At 48.8% G+C, this 26,677-nt stretch overlaps 1 protein-coding gene across 4 annotated transcripts in view; it reads left to right on the top strand.

The window, feature by feature from the left end:
* The window catches only part of MGRN1 (mahogunin ring finger 1), a 117,918-nt gene that overhangs the window by 60,890 nt on the left and 30,351 nt on the right, over positions 1-26,677 (top strand). For all 4 annotated transcript variants that reach the window (XM_044981202.1, XM_044981205.1, XM_044981201.1 and 1 more), the window contains exons 6-8: positions 6,507-6,573; positions 10,257-10,309; positions 22,281-22,328. In XM_044981202.1, coding sequence (XP_044837137.1) covers positions 6,507-6,573; positions 10,257-10,309; positions 22,281-22,328 — 168 coding nt within the window. The remainder of the gene's footprint in view (positions 1-6,506; positions 6,574-10,256; positions 10,310-22,280; positions 22,329-26,677) is intronic.

Below are 26,677 nucleotides of genomic sequence, written 5' to 3' on the forward strand. Positions count from 1 at the left end.
CTAATCTATAATCACTAACTGCTTCTCCTAGTATCCCAAGTACCAAAATCCTCAGCTGGCATAATTTTATGCTTCCTTTTCCCTCGTTCCCACAACATTTGAGATGCAGTTGTGTCTTCAATATGTTTTGCGGCCCATGGCAGGCGCCAGTCATAAAATAAATTGACTGGAGGTTTGTAACAACTCGCTCAAGGTGCCAGTTGGCTCATTTGTTTTCATATTTAAATAAACCTCACATCTTTAACTGACTTGAAGCTGGTATAAATATCCCGCAGTGCTGCAGAAACCATGCAACCTTGTTGCAGGGTAGATGGGCTCTGTACGGACCTGTGCAAGGGGAAGCCGATGGTTATTAGGAAGGTCCGGGGAAGGAGGCAACCTGAACAAAGTTCAGAAGGTCTTTACCTCAATGTCATGTACTCCTTGAACATGCTGCACTTGCAGGTCAGGCTTCTGTACCAAATTTGGACAGAGCTTCCGTCATGCAGAGAGACACAAGAGAGAGACTCTCTTTGAGATGCTTTAATGCACTGCCTGGTGTAGCTTTTACCAGCTGAGGCAAGGTCTGTGACACATGGCACCACCTAATGGCTGAACATTACAAAACATTTTTGCCTTCCCTCTCACTCAGAGCCTGATTCGCAAAACCCAGCGAGAGTGCAGTCAGCAGGACTTCTAGTCCCTTCTCCCCCACTCAGCTTCCTTGTCCTGTTTAAATTACCCAGCACCAGGGCAGGGCAGGAGCCCTCCTTGGGTTATGTGCTCCAGCCTGTCTCTTAAAGAGGCAGTACACTCCTTCACAGGGCCTGGAAATAAGCAATTTAGGCTATAGGATGGAGCAGCAGTTTATAGAGACTAAACAGTAGTTTTTATGTAAACACTGAAACACACCTGATCTCTTTCCAAGTGTCTGAAAGTACAGAACTACCCTCTGTCCCAGGTGCACAGGTGCAGTGGACAGAGTTGAGGGTATTTTAGCAACCTCAAGAATTCCAGTGCTTTGGGAGATTTGCTTCACTTTAGATATGCTTTTACGATGAGGCCAAATCCTGTGCAGCTCCCTGTTGATCTCCTCACTAATGATTATAACCAAGATCAGTGGATGGTTCTGCTTGAGCAAGGACTACAAGATTTGGCCCGTCAGTTTCCCCCCCTCTTTAATATGCAAACTTGTGTGTGTGCCCCTTGAGCAAACTGTAGGGCATAGCCAATGTAAACAGCCCCCAGCTTGCCGCAGAGTTGCTGCTGTCTAAGCTAGGACTCAGATGTATGTCAATAACGGTACCTTGTTTGCTTTCTACTGCGGTTCAACAGATCTCATTCCAGGGCAGTGGGAAGGTCAATCTTCAGTTGATGCCTATCTAGCTGGAGTTAATAGATTACCATTAAAGAATTTGACATTGCCCTGCCTTGGCAAACAAGGTCCGGGACCTGTAGAATCATGCGGCAGGCTGAGATTTTTTTTCATGTTATCGGCTGCATTATCAGCCACTTCTGAAAACGCTGGGTAAGAAGCTCCAGGGTAGAGGTTATAAAATGCAGCATTTGTTTCTGAAATGATGCTTAAAGGGCTATAGTCTCTTCTCATACTGTACAGACGCATGCTCTGGTCTCTTTGTTCTTGTGAAATTGAAGGCACAGGAGTTCTAGGGTTTGAGTTTGGGGTGGGGGGAGCACTTCAAGTCCATTTTTTTTACCCTATTGAAAGGAAAGGCCAGATGTTCATTGAACCTCATGAGCCTGGCAACATCTTTCCCCGGCGTGTGTTGTTTTCCAGCCTCTCTCCTTTGTATCAGCAGGCTCCCCTCCTGCCAGCTTTGTTAATTCACTATATTGGGACATCTGCATTCTTAGCGTCGTGTGTGTGTGTGTGTGTGTGTGTGTGTGTGTGTCTACATCTGCACCAGGAGCTAGAGGTGTGACTCCCCTGCTCGTGTACACACGCTCATGCCAGCTCTCATCAAGCTAGTGCTAATACTGGGGTCTCAAACTCAAATGACCACGAGGGCCACATGAAGGCTAGTTCATTGGCCTGAGGGCCGCATCACTGACACACACCCCCTCGCTGCCCCCACTCCACCCCTTCCCTGAGGCCTCTCCTCTTCCCACCCCTTCCCTGCCCCCATTCCAACCCCTTCCCTGGAGTCCCCACCCCAACTCTGCGCCCTCCCTGCCTCCAGAGGGTGTATTAGGGGTGTGGTGGGGGGCTCAGGACAGGGAGTTGAGGTGCAGCGGGGGGTTGGGGTGCAGGCAGGGGGCTCAAGGTACAGAAGGAGTGTGGGATGCGACAGGGGGCTCAGGGCAGGGGGTTAGGGTGAAGTAGGGCGTTGAGGTTCAGGCAGGAGGCTCAGGGCAGGGGGTTGGGGTGCAGCAGAGGGTTGAGGTTTAGGCAGGGGGCTCAGGGGATTGGGGTACAGAAGGGGTGTGGGATGCAGCAGGGGGCTCAGGGCATGGAGTTGGGGTGTGGAGTGCTGCGGGGGCTATGGGCACGGGGTTGGAGTGTGGGGTGCACCAGGGGGTTCAGGGCAGGGAGTTGGGCTGCAGCAGGGGGTTGGGGTGCAGGCAGGGGGCTCAGGGCAGGGAGTTGGGAGGTGGGGTGAAGGAGGGCTTCGGGCTCCGGTTTGGCAGTGGCGCACACTGAGGCCAGGGCAGGCTGCTGGCCCCGCTCCCAAGTAGCTGGAACCATGTCCCTGTGGCCCCTGGGGGAGGGGGGGACACAGGGCTCTGCACGCTGCTTGCCACACCTCCAGGTACCTCTGCTGAAGCTCCCATTGGCCACGGTTCCCCATTTCCGCCCCCCCAACCCCGGCCACAGGGACGTGATGCCAGCCACTTCCAGGAGCGGCGCAGGGCTTGAGGGGAGCAATCCCGCGGGTGTAGTTTGCTCACCCCTGGCCTGGAAGTAGGCCGGGGGGGTGGGCACGGGCCACTTGGCGCAGCCCGTGGGCCGCGTGTTTGAGACCCCTGTGCTAATATAAATAGGAGTGTAGCCGTGATAGCCCGGTTAGCTGCTGTGGAGGCATGGCTGAGCCAAGCCTGCCTGAAACTAGTGGGTATGTACTCAACATGGCTCAGCTATCCCTCTGCTGCATCTACCCGTGCTACCGTGGCTGCCCATCTAGTTATACTCAGGTAGCATGAGCAGGGGAATCACACCCCGAGCTCGTGGTGTCGATGTCACTTAAGGCACTGCTCTCAGTTGCCAGCAAGAGCAGAAGGCTGACTCCTTTCAGTGCTTTTTTTATGCAGTAAACAGCTATAATGATGAGGCCATTAATGGCAACTAACAACTTGAGATGGCTTTTGAAAGCAGCATATTGCCCGCAACAGCCCTTTATGGTTCTGTTTGCAGGCAAAGTTGATTAGTTGCTAGGGAATTTCAAATTATCTGTCCGGGGAGAGACACGTGAATAGGGTCTCCTTGCCTGTGGCATTTGGTTGGCCTGGTGGCTTTGATAAATGAGACCTGATAAAAGAGGAAAAGTGTCTGCACTGTGAGGCTGTTTTGCTGCTTTATGTAAAGGTGGCCTAAAAGGAAATTTCTGCTTATTTTTTTTCCGTAGGAATATTGGGTTTTCGTTGTTATATTGTTGGTGTTGGAGGACTTGTTGGATACCTCAGAGATCTGGCTCAGGGGCTTTCTTAATGCTTAACCATGTATCCTTTCTCCCACCAAATGCAGTACGTTACCAGTTGGACTGCCATTTCTCATACCGCCATAGATGGGTGCCTGCGGGAATGTGTGTGCTGTTTTGTAGAACAATGGTGATTATCCTGAAGTGCAGGGGGAGAACTCTTGGTCTGCACATTGGAACTTGGCTGTGGTATTCTGCTATGTCTGTGTGAGCCTTGCTCCTGTAGTTCAGATCCCCTGTGCACATCTGACAGCAGGTGTGCCGTAAGTGTGTATGACATTGGTGGATCGGACACAGTGTTTGGGTACTATTGTGAGATAGGTGCTGTAGTTAAATGTTCCTATTTTCTGAACTGTGCAGGGCTCAGAGAGCAGGAAGAGGCCTTGGAAAGGTCATTTCTGATAGTCTGACCTAGGATGATCACTTGTTCAGATTAAAATAAATCTGTGGTCCCTCAAGAGGCTCCTGTGAATAATAGGCCCCATCTTTATCCAACGGGACTCTTCTTTCTTGCTCATTAGGAGCCCAAAAGAAAGGGTTTGGCTGGCTTCTCAAGTCAGCCTTCAGTTTAAATTGAAAACAGCCTTAGAGGGCAAGTGGGGCCATGGACAACACCAGCCCTGGGGGGAAGGGCATGGAGGAGGGCAAGAAACCCAGCCTGTTTTGGGTCACCCCAGCCTCAAGAGCCTCAGGTGCTGGGTTTCTTGCCCTCCTCCATACCCTTACCCCCAGGGCTGGTGCCTTCTCCAGCTGGAAGCCAGTCCCTTTCACATTGCCTTGGAGATCTCATGGCCAGTCCTGAGCACAAGAGAAGCCATGGCTTAGTGACTAACTGCAGCTACTTAAAGCTCTGTAGCTAACAGACTTCCTTAGTCATGCTTGCAAGCTGAAGCCGGGGAACTGATGCAGTAATTTCAGGAAAACTCCAGAAATGAATCCTTGAGACACCTCCTCTCCTGGCATCTGACGATACTTTAAAGTTCCATTTTCTGTAATTTACAAGATTCCCTGCAGTTCTTAAAATGCTGTGTGAAATTCAGGCAATAGAAGCATTTGGGCCTATGCTGTGCACTCTCAAGTGAGATTTTAGATTGTCATTGTCAGTTGTTTTGAAATTCATGTTCTTCACCTACTGTGTGTACAACATGGCAGGAGAGGAAAATCCGTGTGCTGTGTTTCAGGGGAGCCTTGAGTTCAGGGGGGAGAGGTTTATGCCAGATTGCAAGTTTACTGATCTGCTGTGTGCTAATCTAACATCAAGGACTGTATGTGGCCCTCTGGGTTTCTTTTGTGGCATAGGCAGGGTCGCTAATTTATCAGCTGAAGAACATGCTTTTAAAATGCTGTAGCCTATTATTACTGTGCTGAGGTATAAAGTGGAAACCAAAATCTGTACCACTACACTTAGGACATTACCGCTGTCATAGAATCACAGAACTGCAGGAGGACTCAAGGGACCTCGGTGGCTTATCTAGTCCAGTCCCCTGCACTGAGGCAGGACTAAGGATTATCTAGAGACCATCCCTGACAAGTGTTTGTCTAACCTGCTCTTAAAAACCTCCTTTGACTGAAATTCCACAACCTCCTTAGGTCATTTGTTCTAGTGCTTAACTACCCTGAGAGTTTGGAAGTTTTTTCTAATGGCCAACCTAAAAGTCCCTTGCTACAATTTAAGCCCATTACTTGTCCTGTCCTCCGTGGATAAGAAGAATAATATAACACCCTCCTGTTTATAACTACCTTTTATATATTGAAGACTGTTATGTCCCGCCTCAGTCTTCTCTTCTCCTGACTAAACAAACCCAGTTTTTTCAGTCACTCCTCCCATGTCATGTTTTCTAGACCTTTTAATCATTGTTGTTGTTCCTCTTTGGATTTTCTCCAATTTTGTCCACATCTTTCCTGAAGTGTGCTGCCCAGAACTGGACACAGTGCTCCAGCTGAGGCCTTATCAGTGCTGAGTGAAGTAGAAGAATTACTTCTCGTGCCTTGCTTGCAACACTACTGCTAATGCATCCCAGAATTATGTTTGCTTTTTTGCAGCAGTATTTCACTATTGACTCAAATTTAGTTTGTGATACTTAGTTTGTATAAAGTAGGAAGCAAAATCTGCAACACTACAGTTAGATACTGCTACTATAGTGTACCATTCCTACACATCACTAAAGGCATTAGTTATTTTCTAAATACTTTGTGCAGCTGGAAATTGCACACGAGCACCTGTGGATATGTGAATTGGTGGGATGCAAATAAATCCAAATTGCTTTGGTTCCTTAGTCTGCTAGCCATGTTTCCTGTTTAATCACCGTACCCGTAATAAATACACCTCTACCTCGATATAACGCTATCCCCGGGAGCTAAAAAACCTTACCGCGTTATAGGTGAAACCGCGTTATAGCAAACGTGCTTTGATCCACCACAGTGTGTTATATCCAAATTCGTGTTATTTCGGGTCGCGTTATAGTGAGGTAGAGGTGTATGTTCATTTCTTCCTTCTGGAAGATAAGGGTCTTCTATGTTTGGTACGGATTCATTGTATTCATTGAAAGTGAGGATTGACAGCCCATCAGAATGATGTCCTCTCTCCACAGAACAAGTACAGCACAGGAGGTGGCCGGAGGCGTCCCTCTATACTACCCTACCAGAGTGCCTCTGCTCTACTCTGGCAGCCCCACCCCCTAAAGCTGGGAGGGGAGCTCAGCCACCCAGGCCTAGCAAAGAATCATCACTTTTTGTGGGCCATGCTCTGTATCCCGGTACAATTCCCATAGCCAGCCACCAGTCTTGAGCCTTACTTTTCAATCTGTCCTGACGTTGGCTTAACGTGGGCTTTGGCTCTCATTGTTGAAACCCTCTTTTCTTTCTTCTCAGCTGAACTTTGATTTGGATCGTGGCGTGTTCCCTGTGGTGATCCAAGCCGTAGTGGATGAAGGGGATGGTAAGCTAGATTCTTTTTCGTTGATTGGTTGTTTCTCCAAGCTCCTTGTAGGCTTAGTCTGCACTGTGAGCTCGGAGGTTGAGTCCCCTTCTCACATACACATACACTAGCTCTCATCAAGCTACCTTGAGCATACATAGCAGTGTAGCCACAGTAACACAAGGGGTGTCAGCGGCTGCATGGCTGAGCTGTGCCCAGTACGTACCCACCAGTTTCGGGGGGGTTGGACTCAGCATGACTCAGCCATGCCTCCACCGCCAGTACCCGTGCTTCTGCGGCTACCCTGCTAGCTCCAGCATGAGTATATGTACATAAGCAGGGGAATCGCACCCTTGGTTTGCAATGTAGAGATAGCTGTAGAGGGGTGCTACCCCCAAACACGTGCTTCCTGCAGGGTGGGGCTTAATGACTCCATGTGTTTCAAATGTTTCAGGAATGTGACTTAAACATCTGTGGGAAAGTGGCCAAGGTAACAGTCAAATCTGCCTTTTATGCTCAGATTTCATTTGGAGAGGAAGATTGATCTTGTGGCTAAGGCACTGGCTAGGTCAGATCTTGGTTCAGTTCCTGGCTGTGCCACAGACTGGTGTGTGACCTGGGGCAAGTCCCTTCATCCCGCCGCACCTCAGTTCCCATCTGCAAAATGGGGATAGTAATACTTTCCCTTTGTGTGGTCAGACTGCAAGTCCTCTGGCTATGTGTATGTGCAGTGTCTAATACAGGTAGGCCCTGATCTGGGTGAAACCTTTAAGTGCTGTTATAATAATGTTAATGTTTCCAAGCTGTTCAAATCACTGTTAAATCAAACGTTTTTTACAGTGAAACCTAACTTTGAATGTTGAAAGTCTCTGGTTAATTTAATGGGCAGCTGAATTCTTTCGGCCCTACTTGACAATCAACCAGAGCAGCTTTTTATTCGTTGTTTTTTAATACATTCTCCCATTTAAAAACATTCATTGCTCTTTTTTTGACGCAGGGCTGGCTAATGGATATAATGTCTAGACTGCCATTCATGTTGCATGAGGTTTGTTTCTCTGCAGGCTGTTTGTGTGGCTACCACTCCTTCTGAATGTCAGCAGTTAATGGGAGACATTTCGGTTACCTTTGCCCTAAATGCAGTCCTTTCCCTATTGAAGTCAATGGGGCCAGGATTTCACCCTAGCTTTTTTTAATACTGTCTTCCAAAGCAGAGACCAACAGATTATTTACAGTAACTCCATTTCCAGCACAGACATTGCAGCGTTGTGCTAGGGCATGGGAACCAGAAACGTGAAACTGTCCAGAAACTGATGGCAAGCAAAACTAGTTGAGAAAAATCCCCAAATATGACCCAACATAAAGTTGAGCAATCAGGCGTAATACAATATGAAGGAAAGGAGTTGTAAAATGTTTGCAGTTGTAATAATCTAAGGTGCTGTCAGTAACACTGGTAAAGAAGTTTGGTTTTTCTTATAATGAACGACACTTTTACATCTGTCTGGGGAGTGCTTTGACAATATACTTGTATATTGCAGTGGTGCATACATATAAAAATGCCTGTCGTGGCCAGATAAATAGAACAAGAAGAGATGGGGACTAAGGAAGCAAGTATACAGCTGTGTGCATACTGCGGTGCCTCTTAGTCAATAGTGCACTCTCATTTGATTTAATAAACTCTGTAAATCTGTCCTAATAACCTAGACAGGCAATGGCTTTTAAATCCCCTCCTGGGAAAAACATCAATGCACACAGTATATGACACTTCAAAGGGATCTGAGAAAATCTGATATGCCCTTTTCTTTCCTTTTAATGAATGAAAGAGCTAGTCATAGGTGTTCTGATTGCCTGGTAAATTATAGGCCTGTGCATTAAATAAAATTGAACGGCAAATGAAAAGAGCAATCAGCCAAATGCTTTGTCTGTCTGAAAGCTGCCAGGAGATGCCTCCTTTCTGTGCAGAACTGAGAGTATAAAGCTACTGGGCTGGAACTGGAACTGCTCTAAGTTTAAAAGCCTTAAAGGAGGGGAGATTTCTGTGCAACGTGTGACTGTCTAGTTCTGGCTTTGCAAGCTGCCTGAACGAACAAGCATAGTTTCCGTTCAGCTTCTCAGATCTCTAACTTGGCTTTAAAATGGCTTATGAGAGAGCTGAAGTTAATTCCATTGCTCAGACTAAAATTTATGCTGGCTTGTTTGCAGAAAAATCTCCTGGAACTTGTTTCCCCCCTCACTGATAGCAGGGAGGGATCAGCCCTCCTGGCCCCCCATACACACATTGTTATCTTTGCCAACTATACTTTACCTGCTAAGACTCTCCATGAGAGCTCGGTGTGTCCCCAATCACTCTTGCAGGGGGAGTCCATAGTTTCTCCTCCCACATGTTGCTTTTTTAAGCCAGAATCAATTGAATGGGTCGCCTTGTCGTTTATGCCTTTTGGGGCTGCAAAGGAACTACTGAGCTCCCTTCCCTTGGGAAGCTCAGTCATTTCCTTCTGCTGTTACTAGCCTGGGAGCTGGTCACTCAGAACATTCCCTGCCTCCCTAGCTAGTTGGCATGTGTTTGTGTGAGTAGGACCAAAGGCAGTTATACCCCTTGTCTTGCCTCGTGACTCCTCCATACTCTCATCTGAGGTTGTGCATGTACTTTCCGGTTAATCCTCCCAGAACCTCTGAGGTAGGGAAGTGTTATCCCCAGTTTTCATAGGAGAAAACTGAGGCATCAAGGGGAAGTGGTCATAGGAATCAGTGCTGGGAGCAAGCTCAGGAATCGTGACTCCTAAAACACACTATCTTTGCCCGGCTCCTGAGTGTTGATGGAGCCATGCGTACAGTGCTGGAAGCTTCATCAGTTGCTTTTGAGCTCTCCTGGAAGAATGAGGAGACCTCCAATTGGGAAGGGGCCAAACGTGATATCTGTTTTGGGGAAGGAGGACAGAAGGGGCCAGAGAATGAAACCAAAATGTTTGTGTCCGTACTAGATAAACTGCTGGTACAATTAATAAATGCATTGGGAATCCCTAGGACTAGAGTAAAATAAGGCAATAAACATTGAGGATTTGCCAGCTGTAGATAAACCAGCCTGATGTGTCTCTTTGCGAGGATAACAAGCTTAGGGAGTAAAAGAAACCCAGCAGGCTTTTTGCTCCCACTGCTTTGGTTCACTGGTGTCTGTAAAGGTGAAGCCGGATTGTACGGAACAACTGCGAGAGATGCAGCTGGTAAAATGGATCTGAGTGGTCAGTGGTTCACAGGCTGTCTGCAGGGTGGAGGTGCCATTTGGCCCTATTGGGCTGTTCTCTGGGCCCAAGTGTTTACCATTCTCCAGGGGCTAATGTGGAGAAGCCACTAACTGAATTCCTGGACAGTATAAACTGGGAGAGCTCTTGACACTGCAGACAAAGATTAAAATGCAGCATGGGCCAGTTAAAGCGGGAAATGGGATGGAATTCGACTTGTGTGCAGCAGCTGGATTCCCAGTCATAATTACCTGGGCTGTTTCATTCTTCATGCTGAACCACTTCTCCCCAACACGCTCCAAACCATAAGGGAATTGGCCTTACAGAGCAATAGCCATGAAATCCTTCCCCCTCCCCCGAAAAATGGGGGTGAAAAGCATAACCCTCGTTCTATTCCTTCTGTGTGTGGTGGGCTTGGAGGTGCTGACCCTGTTCAAGGTTTTAACCAATGTTGTTCTCTCTTTCCAGTGGTGGTTGAAGTTACTGGCCATGCTCATGTTCTCCTGGCTGCATTTGAAAAGGTAAACGAGTCCTGCCATTCTGCTTCCTTTCCTATGTCCACATAGCCACGTGGATGAAAGTGTCCATGGTACAGAATGTCTGTCTTTTGTTCTGTTTACACAGCTCCTACTTTGCACAGTGGGCTCCCGGTCCAGGACTGGGGCTCCTGGACGCTACCATAATACGTAACATACAGGTGTATTCAGTACATAGAGTTATGGTGGTCAACCAGACAATTGTAGGCAACAGCTCCTGGCCCCCTGAGGATTGGAATGATTCCAGCATCCAGGATGTTTAAATGTGGTGGTGTTTAGACAAAAGAAGGCTGTCATGGGAGTATGGTCAGAGCCTTAAGATCCATCTGCAGGACCAGATCTGCTATGACTCTTTGGTCTGAGACTAAATCCTGTTACAGACTGGTGCTACGTCATATGTGAAGACCAGGGCTCTCAGTGTTTGGGATCATGGTAGTAGTAGCAGCTTATTCCCAGCCAGAGGGCAAGCCTAAACCATGGTATATTACAGGGAACTCTTCTGTATGGATAGGTCCTTGTATTGATTGCGTCTCCCCCTGCGGCAGGCAGATTCTGATGGCAGTGCAGCTACTGCTGCTCCATGCTGCAGCTGCTAAAGCCTCTTAGTGGGAATCTAGAGGTTGTTCAGGGAGTGCAGTGATGCAAGCTGCGCTTGAAGGCGAGGCAGGAGGGGCTGGGAGAGCAATCGGAGGGAGCAGCATGTTTACTTTTCTTTTTCCGAGCCGTGGGGGGGCCCTCCGGTGAGTGGAGAGAGCACCGCTGGGGGTGCCATCTGCCAGCTAGGGAACTGTTAGCACAAGGAAAAGGGCAGCTCTCACCTCCTCTGGGAATTCCCTCCTGCCCCTTCCCTAAATTCTCCTGGAAGCAGGAAGAGCAAACTTGCTCTCTCCCAGTATATCTGGCCCTGCCCATACTGTGAATTGGGCGAGAGGAGGGCAGGTATTGAAGCCTGCGATGGTCAGAGCCAGGCTGTTGCCTGCAGGAGGAAGTCCTCTAGGTGACTCTTTGGGACTATGACGAGATTATGGGAAGGATCAGACCCTTGTTCCATGTGAGACAAAAATGAGTGATGTTGCATGGTGCCCAGTGAATTAACATCTGTAGCCAGACGTTCACCGTTCCCTGCTCCCCGAAGACCCTTCGTTATTCCCCTCGCTGCCGCCTTCGTGCCCTCTTGGCAGTAGCTAGAGCCAAATCCACTGCCAGTGTAATTTGTATGCAGGACAGTGGGAGGGATGGGGTTTGTCTCGCCACTGTCTGCTTGAGAAGACCGAGCTCCCCACTCTCGCATAGCGCCCAGCTTCCTGTGGTTACGGAGCTGGAGTCCTGAAATGAACCTGGCTCTGCATTCCTGGCATCATATTCTAGCACCATGTGGCCAGCCTTTATAATAAACCCTTCTTATAGACATCTGTTCCCTGGGGCCTCCGGGTGATGGAGCAAGTTTTGTCTCCTGAGCTGTGAGAATTGGCACCTCACTGTGACTGATACCGGAAGGTGCAACATTCCATGGTGCATGTTAATTCTGTTAGAAATCATTAGTGCTGCTGTGATAGTTTCCATTTCAATAGCACTTTCTGCCCCAGAGTCCAACGCTCTGGATGCACAGTGACACCGACACTCAGCTCACTCTGGGGGAGAGGCAGCAGCTAGTACCCACGCGGTATGTTGCACGGTGGGGAGGAGCAGAAATTTAGCAATGATCTTGTCCCCCAACAAAGTGGCCCACGGGCTGCTTGCTCTCCAAGCAAAGCAGAAAGGATCTCGGGGATCTGAGCCCTCCTGGAATTTTCTCTGCTTCAGAAGATCCAAAGGCCGAACCTGTAATTCCAAGGAGTCTGGGTGCTTTTGACCTGATGCATAGAGCACCGAGATCTCTAGCTATTGTAATGTGGAGGTCCATGGGGTTTCAGCTGAAGGGGAAGCATGCCAAGCGCACCTTCTGCCAGGTGGAGATGAGTGGCTCCCTAATATTCAGAGAGCAGAGCAAGGTGCTCAGCAAAACTCAAAGGTACCTAAAGCTGCCTGGGCCATTGCATCAGTGGTGCTGCGCTCAGTCCAGTGCCCAGACCTCTTGAGTGCCCCATGTTTGAGCACAAGGACTGAGAGTGCACCATCATTCCTCTTCACTCCCCAGCTGCTCTGTGCTTGCTAGCCCACCAGTTGGGCATCACCACCCTTGGTGCAGCCTGCTCTGGGTATTGGTGGTTTTCCTGGGCAGTCCTGAGTGCCTGCTGCCAGACTGTTTCAGGGAACATTGCACAGCAGCCCCTGCCTTCAGTCCAGCCAGTGTGGAATGGAGGTTGGAGTCCCGGGCGATAGGGAGTCTGTGATCACTGCATGGGGCTCCCCTCATGCTGTGGAGGGGCTGATGGCCCAGCTGATCCTAGACTGGGGGTGGGACACACCCATGGCTCCTTCTCCTAAACCATACGCCCCCATCTTCCTGCCCCCAGAGCTGGCCCTTGTTTTCCTGTGTCTTGTTGAATGTCACCTTAAAGGCTAAATGCAGACCAGCCGTCCCCTATTGGGCCTGGGACAGTCAGGCAGGATACCTTCTTCTTTGGGGTGCCTCCCACGCCCTGACTATGTTATGAGGGGCCAGGTTACCTCCTTTATTTCCTTGTTTGGCCCCCTGTGTCTTGTGGGGTTACTGGCAAGTGTGGAGGCTTATTCTTTGCCTGGTGTTTTGGGAGCACGGTGGTGGGGGAGTTGGCCTGATCTATGGCCCTGTGTGAGGTGTTGCAGTGCAGGAGGGTTGAAAGAGGGTCAGGCTGGGGGCAGGTGGAAGGGAGGTGGTGCAGTAAAGAGGAGTAGCTGGTTCTCTGTTTGCAGGCTGAGGAGCAGTGTTGTCTGCACCATGCCAGCAGGCGACTTGGTAGTGAGTGGCGGACTGTGGGAGCTGTACAATTTTAACGTTAGGGCGTTTTATAGACAGGGGTTCTTTATCAGTCCATTCACTGAGCAATGTGTATATCCCCAGGGCAGCCTTGGCCTCCCTCAGACTGCTCATGCAGCAGGCTGGGACTCTCGGTGGCCTTGCATGGAATTCACGTTGCTGGCTGATGCCATTTGGGTCTTGCAGTGGCAATTTCCGGAGCATGGTACCCACTGCTGAGCAAATGGAGGGAGCAGCTAGGACCCTTCACCAGAGGGCTAAGCAGCCAGGAGTCTTGGTGGGAGATGGGGAGAGTGACAAGGGAGCCATGGAATCGGGATATGGTCCCTTGACTTTGCTTGATGGGATTGTGATGCAGTGATGAGTGATGCATCCTGCCGTGATTCTGTCATGGCTCCAAAACTCTGCTCGCAAGGCTGAGCTACCCCACTGCAGTCTGAACAGAGAGCTTGTGAGGTGCAATGACCATGAAGGACTTTGGCATCATGGGTGCCAGGTATCAGAGGCCAGGAGAGGTTGAGCCTCCCCAAACAACCCTGCATGGCCCCACCCACACTCTGCCCCAGATTCCCTTCTGCTTCCCAGCGCTCTGTGGCTCTTCCCACATGACCGGGGCCCCAGGCTGGGGCTAGTGGGGGCCAGCCTGCAGCCAGGAACTCTGGGTGGCTGGAGCTGGTGCTCGCACTACCCACCTGACGCTCTGGCCCTGGGGGCACTCAGGTGGCCTGGGGTGTGTGTGGCCTTTGGGCTCTGGTGGGAGAAGGGGGCGGGGCCTCAGGTAGAAGGGGGAGGCCGGGGGCTAACCTCCCCGAGCCCATGGTTCACCCACCACCCATGTTTGGCAGGCTAGGGAAGGCAAATCCAAGCATAGGTGGAACCTCAGCAAAATGTCTCTTGCAGCCCCCACACTGCACATGAAAGGAATACAGGCTTCAAGCAACCAGGAAGCTGCACATTTTCTGCTCTACCAGCCGCAGCCTTGTTCCTTCCAGACAACCTCCACTCCACCCATGCCCCTCCCTGACCTTGTTTGCTTAAATCACATTTACTCTCCTTAGAAAGGTCCTGGGCTGTTTGAAGTGCAGGCCATTAATCCAAAGTAGTTTTGTTTGTTAAGGATCCAATTACTGCCGGAGTCACCAGAGCAAACGGAGAAGGATGCTCGCAGAACTCTGACATACCAGCGGGCTTCAGTAATTTGCTGTTTATGTATTGGTAAAACAAACGTAACCTCGGCAGTACGGGTATAGTCTGCTGGCCTCGCAGCTCTGTCAAAGGAGTAGACTTGGCAGCTTGGTGTCTGACTGGAAAATAGGGCTCTTGAGTCTTTTTGTGTTTCATGTTAATGATGCAGTTCTTTCCTTTTTACGACTCCCTCAGTGAACAGATGTGTGCTTACATATGTACACACTTATCGATCTGCTAGATATTTCCCAGGGCTATTAATTGTCTTGCAGTAAATCTCCTCTCCCGTCCCCAAAATATCTCAATCAACCGCTTCTTTTCTGGGTTGTAACTGACTAGTTGCCCCTTGAGTGTCCCCAGGAACACGGAGGAAATGGAAAAAAGCACAGTGCCTTGGAGTCTCATCTCTAGCATTCTTTGCATGTAAATTTGTAAATGTGTTCCAACTCTAGACATGCCAGCTAGATGAGTTAAATACAGTTCTGCTCTGAAAATGGCATCATGGGGCTCCATTTTAATTGTTAATTGTGTCCATGACTCGAGATCAAATCTACACAGCTGGCAACTAAAGAGATGGCTTTCCTACCAGCCCCGCACACTCCCCCGTGCTCTCTCTGGCTCACTCTTCATCAGCAACGATTTTCCAGTGGGATGCTACTGAGATAATTTGGGTGGTGCAAGAGCCAGACTAGATTCCAGCTCCCCCTCTCAGAGCGGGGCTGGTTTTGGAGCACTCCTAGCCATAAAACGGAGTAATCACTTGTAGTGTGTAAAGAGTTCTGGCTCTGAATACCCCCAGGGAGAAGGCATATTGAGTAAGGCGGGGCTGTTTTGACACGTCCCTCTTCAGGGTAGAAATGCCTTGTAAGTTGCTTTTCAGTGGACTTCTTTGCAAGGCTACCACTTCCATTTCCAAATGTCATCTGCAACAAATGAAGTTTAACACCCTGATTTTCAGTCTTCATAGAATCATAGGGTTGGAAGAGAACTTAGGAGGTCATGTAATCCAATCCCCTGCTCAAAGCAGGACCAACACCAACTAAATCATCCCAGCCAGGGCTTTGTCAAGCCGGGCCTTAAAAACCTCTAAGGATGGAGAGTCCACCACCTCCCTAGGTAACCCATTCCAGTGCTTCACCACTCTCCTAGTGAATTAATGTTTCCTAATATCCAATCTAGACCTCCCCCACTGCAACTTGAGACCATTGCTTCTTGTTCTGTCATCTGCCACCACTGCCTAGCTCCATCCTCTTTGGAACCCCACTTCAGGTAGTTGAAGGTTGCTATCAAATCCCCCCTCACTCTTCTCTTCTGCAGACTAAATAACCCCAGTTCCCTCAGCCTCCCCTCGTAAGTCATGTACCCCAGCCTCCTAATCATTTTTGTTGCCCTCTGCTGGACTCTTTCTAATTTGTCCACATCCCTTCTGTGGGGGGACCAAAACTAGACACGATATTCCAGGTGTTGTCTCACCAGTGCCGAACAAAGTTCCTCAGTTCCTTCCTCCCCCTGTTTTTAAAAGTGTCTGAAACGCTTAGAGCGTGCCTACATGGGTTCGGTCACAGAGACCCCCTTGGGACTGTCACCTGACGTGCTGAAACTACCTCTGAGCCCGTTTTCCCTGCCAGCTTGGGACTCCAGAACCCTCTCTTGTTGAGCCAGACATGCTACTCCGCCGCAACACAAACCCAGGGTCTGAACCACGCTCCCAAAGCTGCAGACTTTAACCAAAACTGCTCAGCAGGTTTCCTATCTCCAGCACCCAGACACGCAGTTCCCAATGGGATCCAAACCCCAAATAAATCTGTTTTACTCTATATAAAGCTTATACAGGGTAAACTCAGAAATTGTCCACCCTCTATAACACTGATAGAGAGACATGCACAGCTGTTTGCTCCCCCAGGTATTATTCACTTACTCTGGGTTTAATAATAAACAAAAGTGATTTTATAAAGTATAAAAACAAGGATTTAAGTGGTTTCAAGAAATAACAGACAGAACAAAGTAAGTTACCAAGCAAAATAAAACAAAACACGCAAGTCTAAGCCTAATACATTTAGGAAACTGATTACAGGTAAATCTCCTCCTCAAAGATGTTCCAATAAACTTCTTTCACAGACTAGACTCCTCCTTAATCTGGGCCCAATTGTTTCCCCTGGTACAGTTCATGTTAGTTCCAGCTCAGGTGCTAACTAGGGGATTTCTCATGACTGCCACCCCCTTTGTTCTGTTCCACCCCCTTTTATATCTTTGGCACAAAGCAGGAATACTTTGTGTCTCTGGGTTTCCACCCTTCCTTCTAAATGGAAAAACACCAGATTTAAGATGGATTCCAGTATTGTGACATGTTCACATGTCCTGTGAGACTTCTTTACTCACTGGCTGGCACTCATTTATACAGGAAGGCTTACAAATAAACAGAGCCATTTACAACCAATTGTCCTAGTTAATGGGAGCCATCAAGATTCCAAGCCACCATTAATGGCCCACACTTTGCATAGTTACCATAGGACTTCAGAGTAATACTTCATATTTCTAGCTTCAGATGCAAGAATGATACATTCATACAAATAGGATGAACACACTCGGTAGATTATAAGCTTTGTAATGGTACCTTACAAGAGACCTTTTGCATAAAGCATATTCCAGTTACATTATATTCACATTCCAAGCATATTTTCATAAAGCATATGGAGTGCCACATCACACCAGCTCTCCTGGTTCCCAGCCTGTGTCCTCACCATGCATCCTTCCTTCCAATGTCATGCCTTACTGTTAGTGTGTAGGCCCTGTAGCATGCTCCTGATGATGACTCTACAGCATGGTCCTGTTTGTGTGTGTGGTGTGTATGTAGGTGTGTGTGTGTGTGTGTATGTGTAATATATATATATAGGTGTGTGACTGAATTGGGACCTTTTGGAGTCACTTTCGTACTTCTCTGCTCTCTGACTGGTAAATGTGAAAAGTAAATGTTGCAGAATTCAATATCTGCATATTTCCCTTTGAGAGCATCATTAGGTGACAGGCTTCATTAGGGAACTTGTATTCTCTTGTATCTGTTGTTAGAATTCCTCTTGTCTTCCATCTCTGCTTTGTTCAGACACTTCTAAAGCAAGAAGTGGGATTCAATTTGTCATTGTTGCTGCTGGAGAAAATCTGGGTCTTAGAGAGTGACAAGATAGCCATTCAAGGGCCTTAAAACACATGCTTTGGGCTGTGCATCTTCATGTTTAAAATCTCTAAAAGAGAGGGGCGCTTTCTACTTACGTGGGTATCTGTCTGTGAGTCCTGCCCTGCTCTCTTTCCTCTAGGCCAGTGGTTCTCAACCAGGGGTACGCAGAGGTCTTCCGGGAGGTACATCAACTCATCTAGATATTTGCCTAGTTTTACAACAAGCAACATAAAAAGCACTAGTGAAGTCAGCACAAACTAAAATTTCATACAATGACTTGTTTGTACTGCTCTGTATACTGTCCATTGAAATGTAAGCACAATATTTATATTCCAATTGATTTATTTTATAATGATACGGTAAAAATGAGAAAGTTAGCAATTTTTCAGCAATAGTGTGCTGGGACACACATTTTTGTCTGATTTTGTATGCAAGTAGTTTTTAAGTGAGGTGAAACTTGGGGTACTTAAGACAAATCAGACTCCTGAAAGGGGTACAGTAGTCTGGAAAGGTTCAGAGCCATTGGTCTAGGCCACAGCTTCAACCTGATTGTTATGTGAAGTTGCAAAGGGCATATTGTGGTAGGTGTTGCCCCTTTGATTACCTGACCCCTCTGTCTTGCTGACCTTTTGATGGTAAAATTACAGCTCTGGCTGCTGCCACCAGCCAAGTTCCCAACATGACCCTTGTACTTTTGCCCATTCACATCCATTCTCTTCTTCCTAGCCCACATCAATTCTCTCACTTGTCATTTTTGCATCCGGAGATGTACTTGTAGAGCCGTTAATTGTTTAACAGGTTTTTAAAAAGCTCCTAGCTTCAAAACTCATTCAGCAGGTTTGCATTTCCATCTAGCACACCCGGGTACTGAGGTGGTAACAGAAGCGGGGTGATGAGAGGTGAGCACCTCCTCAACAGAGCATTGCGAAAGATGTCACTAGAAATCTGTGGTAGTCTCACAAATAAATGTTTGATGCCTGCCTCTCCTGTGCTCGGGTGTCGATAAGTAGCAGGATAGAAACCGTAGTGAAATGTCTGAATTATAAAGTAAGACACACTGAGTTTGCAGGAATTTTTAGCTGAGACTAGCTGCTTGCTCTTCATGCCAGTTCATATATAGGGGCCTTCTTTCTAGCAGCTGAAAGACTTAAGAGTTTGTACAAACACAAAACAACAGTGTCATCCCCGTAGGGTAGTCAGACCCCGCTGTCATGCTCTGGGGGAGCTACATGGTTCTGCACACTCCACATGGAAAACCTGCCAGAGCCACTCGCACTGCTTCCCAACAAACCCTGTCTGTGACAAACCTCTAGGGCAGGCCTGCACAACTCGTAAAGCGGCGAGGGCCACATTCCTCCAAAGAAAACAGCTGAGGGCCGAAACCTCCCAGCCCGAGGAAACACCCCGCCCCAGGGCCGCCCAGCCCTGCAGAAACAAACCCTCCTTCCCCAGCGCCGCCCCACCAAAACAGCTGTGGGCCAAAAAGGAAGGTTGAGGGTGGGAAGGTGATACTTTATTTTAAATCAACCAGGGGCTCCCAGCTAAAGAGGTGGCTGGGAGCCCTCAGCGTCAAATTAAAGGGCCCGGGGCTCCGGCAGCTGGGGGAACCCGGCAGGGCCGGCTCTAGGTTTTTTGCTGCCCCAAGCAAAAAAAAAAATTGGCTGCCTCCCTTCCCCGCCCTGGGCTCCCCCCGTACCTTCCTGCTGCCCCAGTCCTGGGCTCTCCCCCCACCCACACACACCCCCTGCCGCCCCAGCGCTGGGCTTCCCCCTTTCCTCCCCCTTTCCTCCCCCTCCCTCCACCCTGCTGCTGCCCCAGCCCTGGGTCACTGGTAACTCGCTCCCAGGGCGGGTCATTCAGCCGGAATTTTGGATGTGCACAAAACACAGATAGGATTGGTTCCCATATGGTTACAGAGCTGCAGTAAAGTGGAACAATTTTCAGCTTGTGTGATTGGAGGAGATCTGGATGCATATTATAAGAGTGTCCTCCATAAATGAGGAAAAGTTGAGGTGCCTTTATTATTCTTTTGTTCCACTCTTTCTTTCTATGGGGAATTTGCCAATGCAATCTCACTGTCTTCCTTTCAAACAAACAAAAAGGCAATGGCTGTTGAAAATAGCAATTCCAGTCCTAATAAGCATTTCTTGCTCAATTTTATCCTACTTTTTCTACAGCAAGTTACAGTGGATCCGTTTATTTGATTTGGGAGAAATGAAGTAAAAGCTGCCCAAACCGAGCTTGAGCACTCCTGAATTTTGAGGTGTTCAAATCTGGAAGGCAGGTGCTGGGGGTGGGAGAGGGCTGTGGGCTCCATGGGGGAGCATGGCAGTAACTGTCTGGAGCTGCACGGAGAGACACGCTGGTCTGAGTGGCACAGTAAGCGGTTTGGGGGTTGGAGAAGGGGTAGGGGGTTCCGGGGGGCAGTCAAGGGACAGGGAGCAAGGGGGGTTGGATGGGGCAGAGGTTCGGAGGGGCAGTCAGGGGACAGGCAGCAATTGGATAGGCATGGGAGTCTCGGGTTCATCAGGGGACAGGTAGTGGGTGAGGTCCTGAGGAGAAGTTGGGGGGGATCTCAGGAGGGGGCAGTTGGGGACAAGGAGAAGGGAGGCTTAGATAGGGGCTGGGGTCCCAAGGAGCAGCTAGGGGCAGGGGTCTTGAGAGGGGGTAATCGGGGGACAAGGACCAGTGGTGTTTAGATAGGGGCTGGGGGTCCTGGGGGGCAGTTGGGGCAGGGGTCTGGGGAGGGGGCAATCAGTGGCCAGGGGCTGGGATTCAAAGGGCTCTGGGCTGCTGGCAGCCGTGGGGAGCCCTGAACCCTTTAAATCCCAGCCGCGGCCACACCTGGGATTTAAAGGGCTCTGGTCTCCCTGCCCCTGCGGGCAGCCCAGAGCCCTCTGACTCCCGGCCGCGGCTGGGATTTAAACCCAGAGCCCTTTGAATCCCGGCCGCGGCTGGGATTCAAAGGGCTCTGGGCTGCCCGCAGAGCGCCGTGTGGGGGGGATTTAGAATCCCCCGGCGGGCCGCACAGTGAGGCTCCGCGGGCCGCATGTTATGCAGGCCTGCTCTAGGGAGATCAGGGACACCAAAGGCACAGGCAGACTGTCTATTGAGAGAACCCCATTGCTGGTCCGAGTCTAGTCCCAGGGACAGATGCTCCCTTTATCTTTAGTTAGTTTCCATACGTTACAATAGCAGCTGCAGCAGTGTTGTGGCAGCTTCAGAAATCAGGAAATCACCTGCTAGAGAAACCGACTGGGCAAATGTCCCATTTTGGATAAGGTTCCACCCGCGGGACGTTTCTCCAGATCTCCTGGCTTGGTATGGGAGTTGCATGAGAACAGTCTCCTGCACTGGGGTAGCACCTAGTGGGGGCCTGGCAATAGATACATTTTGAAGGGATTCTGACTTTTTGGTCTGAGCAGCTTCCTGTGGCTGGGTCCATTATCAATATGCAGGTGATGCCCAGGATCTGCTACTGGAGGCCCAAATGAACTTGTTTTCAGGATTGTGGTTGAAAGGAAAAGTCAGTCTCTCTGCATCCCCTTGGGCGGCCTGTGTGGTTTGCTCATGAGGCCACAGGCCAATGTACAAACAACTTCAGTTTAAAAAATATATATATATATTTAATAGTTGTTTCATTGGCTTCTGTTTTTCAGTGGAGGGAGCTGTCTCCTCCTGGTAATTACAGCCCCTTATCTGCGGTGCACTTCCCCAAAGCAGGAGCGCATGGTGCTGGACGCATTACCAGTCAGTTTGACATAGTTCCATTGTCCTGCCATACAGAACTGCTTTGGGGAGTGCCAGTGTAAATGGTTCTGTTTACTTAGCTTCCTTCCTTCCCTGTAGGTCTGTAAAGGAGACCACACAAGCTGTGTGAAACTCTGCAGGGAAAGTGTTTGTATTTCCTCTTGTCACTAGGTCTCTGGAGATGTTCTTACTCCCTTCACACTCTGTAAGGCAATCCGCTTAAAATAACCCAGGTACTAGATAAAACTAATCTCCCTCATCCCACCAGGAGGCCCCTCCTGACTTCACAGCAACCCTTTGGCTTGTGCTCCCAGTGAATGTAACTTTATCCTTGGATGGCAAACTCCCAAACAGCCCTTTCTGCAGCGTGGCTGCTTCCCCAAAGCAAAAGCTGTGGCTTTTCTTTCCCCCCTGCCGATGGTAATTTTGGAGCACACGTTGCCTCAATTACAAAATCAAAGGGCTCTGCAGAGCATTGAGCCGAGCTGTGGCTGAAGGGTCTTGTGCTGGGAAGCTGGAGTAGATTCTGTTCTGGTCTAGCTTTTACAGTCGATTAAGTAAGCGAGGCCCATTAGCGCGGTAGCAGTAACTAAGTTTGCAGTCACAGGAGCACATGGTGACCATCTGTAAGTCCGGTTTGACACTCTGCCACATGCTCTGTGTGTCTGGCAAATGCTGGGAAAACCACAGCTCTGCCTGGTTGTGGGATGAGGCCCCTAGTCCTGTAATGCTTCAAGTGACACTTGCAGATAGATAAAGTAAGGGCTAGTCCTGGTGCAGCATCAAAGGATTGTCTACACAGGGAAGAAGCCCTCAGGACCTGGGGTGCACTAGCTATTGTGCACTCATTCCCTGTGTGGACACACTAATTGTGCATTGAGTGTCTTTGCACTTTGCTTTGGTTATTTCCTTATAGTCTGTTTAACTTCTCTGTCTTTTCCCCCCACCAGCACGTGGATGGCAGCTTCTCTGTGAAGCCTTTAAAACAGAAGCAGATTGTAAGTATATGGTCCTTGTTTATATCATTTACAGAAAAAAAAATGTGCTGGGTAAAGATGTTTGCTGCCATCCCAGAGATGCCCACATGTGCCCAACAGGCAGCTGCATTGGCAGATAGCCAGGAGCCCAAGGGTCTGCACCTAATTTGTCTGGATTAAGGAGCAGATTGGAGCCTTCCTCTTCTTTATTGTGCAGGTGGGGCCTGTGCAGCCAAAAGGTGCCAGCATTGCGCTGTGGGACCTGTAGTGTCACCGGGCAGCACCTTTTGTACTGGCTTAAGTGGTGCATTGTGTTTAGATCAACATCTGTCATTCTGTGCTCCTGGGTCTCCATATCAGACTTAGGCATATCAAAGTGGTAAGTGCCTTAGAAATATCTATTGTCCTGATGTCTTCACTAAGCTATATCAACATCAGTTTGAGGCCTGTCTGAATTGCATCATTGCTGGATGTGTTGGGCAGCACAAACACCACCTGCTCAGAATCTACTCTATGCCCCTTCAGCTCTGTTCTGTGAGAGAGGCTTTAGAAGTCTAACTGGGTGGACCATTTTTTGGCCATCCCAGTGTTAGCCACCTCCTCACAACTGTTAGCTCTTTCCCTTGCACATCTGCGTGTCTTAGCTAATTGCAGGGATCTCTGTACTTGTTTTCTCCCTGCACAATGTGTCAAGTCTCCTTATTCGCTGAGGAAAGTGAAGTCTTTTCCTAGTGATAGCCTAGGAACAGCTGGGGTGACAGGAGCAGCCCAAGGAGATCTAAATGGAGGGTGCTTGATCCACAGGCAGCTAAAAGGAAACCTGGGAACAACTGCAAGAAAGCAGAGATAGAAGAGCTGTTAACTCACCTGATCCACCCTCCTGCCAGTGCAGAGGGGCTTGAGAGAGATGGCATGGATGTTGCCTAGCCAGAATGAGCAACAATGAAGCCATCATATAATTCCAAGCAGAGTTGAAGGGAATATCCTGAGAGCTGGAAGACTCCCAAGACACCGAGGTTCCCAAGGAATTCAGACTTGCGGGGGAGACGTTTGGTGTGATCCCTCTGCCAGGTGTAAGGTGAGGTGGCTTGGGGGCACTTGCAGTGCACAGGGCCTTGAAGAAGATGCAGCCACGGATGTTCAGCTGAGGTAACGGAAGACCGAAGAGCAAGCTGTGGTGAATGAAGGGGCTATTCAGTCTGATCCAGAAGCAGACTGGGCATGTGCAGTTTCCACTCATACCCTTGCTGGAAGACCATTTTAAACTGGTTATATGATGTTTTTACAGGTGGCCCCTTCCTGCGTGGGAATTTGGCTGAGCTCACTGTGACATTGAGCTGGTGATCTCAACAGGTCTGCTCAGTAGGGAGGAATTAGTCCAGCACATCTCATGCTGCAGACCGGAGGCACCGGTGATGTGGAGTTTAAAAAGAGCAGCAGTTTATTTACAGTTAGACTCCTTTGTAGCATAGCAACAGGATTGATAGCATGGCAAAAACCCAGCCTGATCTTCTCCCTCATGTCGCCACTGGCAGCCTCGCTTCCCTTCCCATGGCCAAAGCTTGGAGAGTTGGTGTCAAGTCTCAGTTGTCATTTTCTATTCCCATCCAGGCCCTTCCTAAATCCTGCTGTTGCGTTCTCTGCATTTTGGAAACTCGTTCCTTCCTCTCTATCCCCACTAACAAATTCATCCATTCTGTGGCACCCTGACCAATGACCACCTTGACTTTACGACGTGTATTGCGGTTGCGCCTAGGAGCTAAGGTCATGGCCCAGGACCTCATTGGGTTAGACACTGAACAAAGACTTCTGCACCCACCCATTTCTCTCCTCTCCCCTGTTCCAGTCCACCCGCAGTGCAACTGCCCATCTCCTCCTTTCCCGCCACCGTAATCATGTCTCCCTCTTCTTTGCACCTCACTCAGCGCTCCCCAAGACTTTTGGTGCCGGGGCTTGCTCTTCCCTGGCAGACGTGTGCCTTATTTCTAATGTGAATATTCAGTTTTTGAATGAAGCTGCATTTTCCCTGAGCTGCTTTAGAGAGAGCGTTGCCTGTTAGAGCGCTTTGTCCTGATGGGCTGATAGAACTCGGTGAGTGGGGGAGGTTTAAAAACCATGCCTCTCTGGAGCTTTTAGGTAGTGCTTTTTGGTGGAAAAAAATAGCAAAGTAAAAAGCCCCTAAAACGTGAGATGATGTGATGCCTTGGTTTGATGTGGACATCATTAATAAATTGCTGTTCTGGTTGATCTTTTAGTAGTGGACTCTGTCTTTGATCCGTGATAATCATAATACTTAACAAGGGACATTTTCCCAGCGCTGTGCAAACAGCAACTCAGTTTGCTTGCCTGTTTCTACAGCCGGTGATCTAATTTCTGCACCTGTCATTTGTTCTTGGTAAATACTGTTATTGCCGTGGCACATCTGACACAGCTGGCTGGGCTGTTTCTTTATTCACTAACTGCATCCTCTCTGAGCTGAGTTGGCTCCCAGTTGCTTCTACCAGACTTGCACAAAGGATGAAATCTATCATAGCCCTTCTCTAATATAGCCATGTTAAATTTTGCTTTAGGCTGAAACTTGGGGGCGAGGGAGAAGGCTTGCTATGGAAACTGAGTTACTCAGGGAATTGGAATGGGACATGGAGCCTTACACTTCTGTTAATCCACAGCAAGGGGAGCAGCCGCATAACCTGGAGGGGTCACCTGTACGGGAGAGAAGGGAGCTCCGTCTGACTCATTTCAATCCTGGTGTCTCTCCAAAGGTTCCAACAAAGGGGAGCAAATAGTGTAAAGAAAAATATAGGCTCCACACCAGGAAACTTTGCAAATACAAAAGGCAGTTAGACTATGGCTACTTGGAAACAGCTGTTCTCAATAAACTTCTGACTCTGGAACTGATCTTGGAAACTTGTTGTCAAATAAGGCTCCTCTACTGTTCATATCAGAGCTGGCCCATTTTGCCTCCGTAGCTGCAGCCAGCAGGGAGTTAGTGGCTTAGACCATTACTGCTGGGGAAGATGAGCTGAAAGCGGTATCTTTTTTGACTTTGGTCTGGTCTACACTAAAGTTAGGTTGACCCAACTACATCCCTCAGGGGGTGTGAAAAATCCACACCCCTAAGTGATATAGTTAAGCCGACCTACCCCCTGGTGTAGACAGTGCTTGGTCAACAGAATAATTCTTCCATCGACCTAGCTATCCCCTGTCAGGGAGGTGGATTACCTACGCTGATGGGAGGACCCCTTCTGTCGATGTAGGTAATGTCTACAGCAGCGCAGTTGCAGTGTTTCAAGTGTAGAGGAGCCCTTAGAAGAGCTTTCCAGAGTCAAAGCAGTGTGAAAAGTGTCTCAAGCCTCCTGCTGTGGGACATCTACACAGCCAGAGTTGCTCGCTCTAGTTCAAGCTGCTGTAAACCTACTCATCTAAGAACTCAAGCAGTGGGGAAATGCATTCATCTGTAGTAGGCCACAATGAGGGGTGAATTGCTGATGTTCACCATAGCCCATACTCTACTCTAGGCCATTGGAGATTCAGAGAGTTTAAAGCCAGAAGGGGCCATCTAGTCTGACATCCTGTATATCATAGGCCACCAACACCACCCACTTACCCCTGCATTGAGCCCAATAACTTGTGTTTGGCTAAAGCAATATCTTCCAGCAAGGCAGTCAGCACTGATCTGAAGACATCAGGAGATGGAGAATCCACCATTTCCCTTGGTTGTTTGTTCAAAGGTCAATCATCTGCACTCTTAAAAACCGTGTGCCTTATTTCTCATTGAATACGTCAGGCTTCAGCTTCGAGCCGCTGGGTCTTGTTCTGCCGTTCTCTGCTAGATTCAAGAGCCCTTCGATACCTGGTATTTTCTCCCCATGAAGGTACTTAGACCCTGTAACAAAGTCACCTCTCAGTCTCCTTTTGGATGAACTAAACAGATTGAGTTCTGTATGCCTCTCACTGTAAGGCATTTTTTGCAGTTCTCAAATCATTTTACACCCTGGCCAGTTTTTCAACATCCTTTTTAAAATATAGAGACCAGAACTGGGCACAGTATTGCAGCATTGGTCTCGCCAGTGCCATACAGAGTTAAAATCACTTCCTGCTTGTACTCACTGCTCCCCTGTCCACACATCCAAGGATCACATTAGCTCTTCTTGCTGCAGCATTGCACTGGGTGTTCATGTTCAATTGCGTGTCCTCTCTGACTCCTAAATCCTTTTCAGTGTTCCTGCTTTCCAGAATACAGTCCCCCATTTAGAAGGTCTGGCCTGCATTCCTCGTTGCTAGATGTCTCCCTTTGCATTTGGCTGTATTAAAGCTCAGTCTCTGCTCTGGTTGTGGAGCTCCCATTAATAGGTTCAAGATATGGAGCA

The sequence above is a fragment of the Mauremys mutica genome, chromosome 11 (genome assembly GCF_020497125.1).
Source record: "Mauremys mutica isolate MM-2020 ecotype Southern chromosome 11, ASM2049712v1, whole genome shotgun sequence".
Taxonomy (NCBI): Eukaryota; Metazoa; Chordata; order Testudines; family Geoemydidae; genus Mauremys; species Mauremys mutica.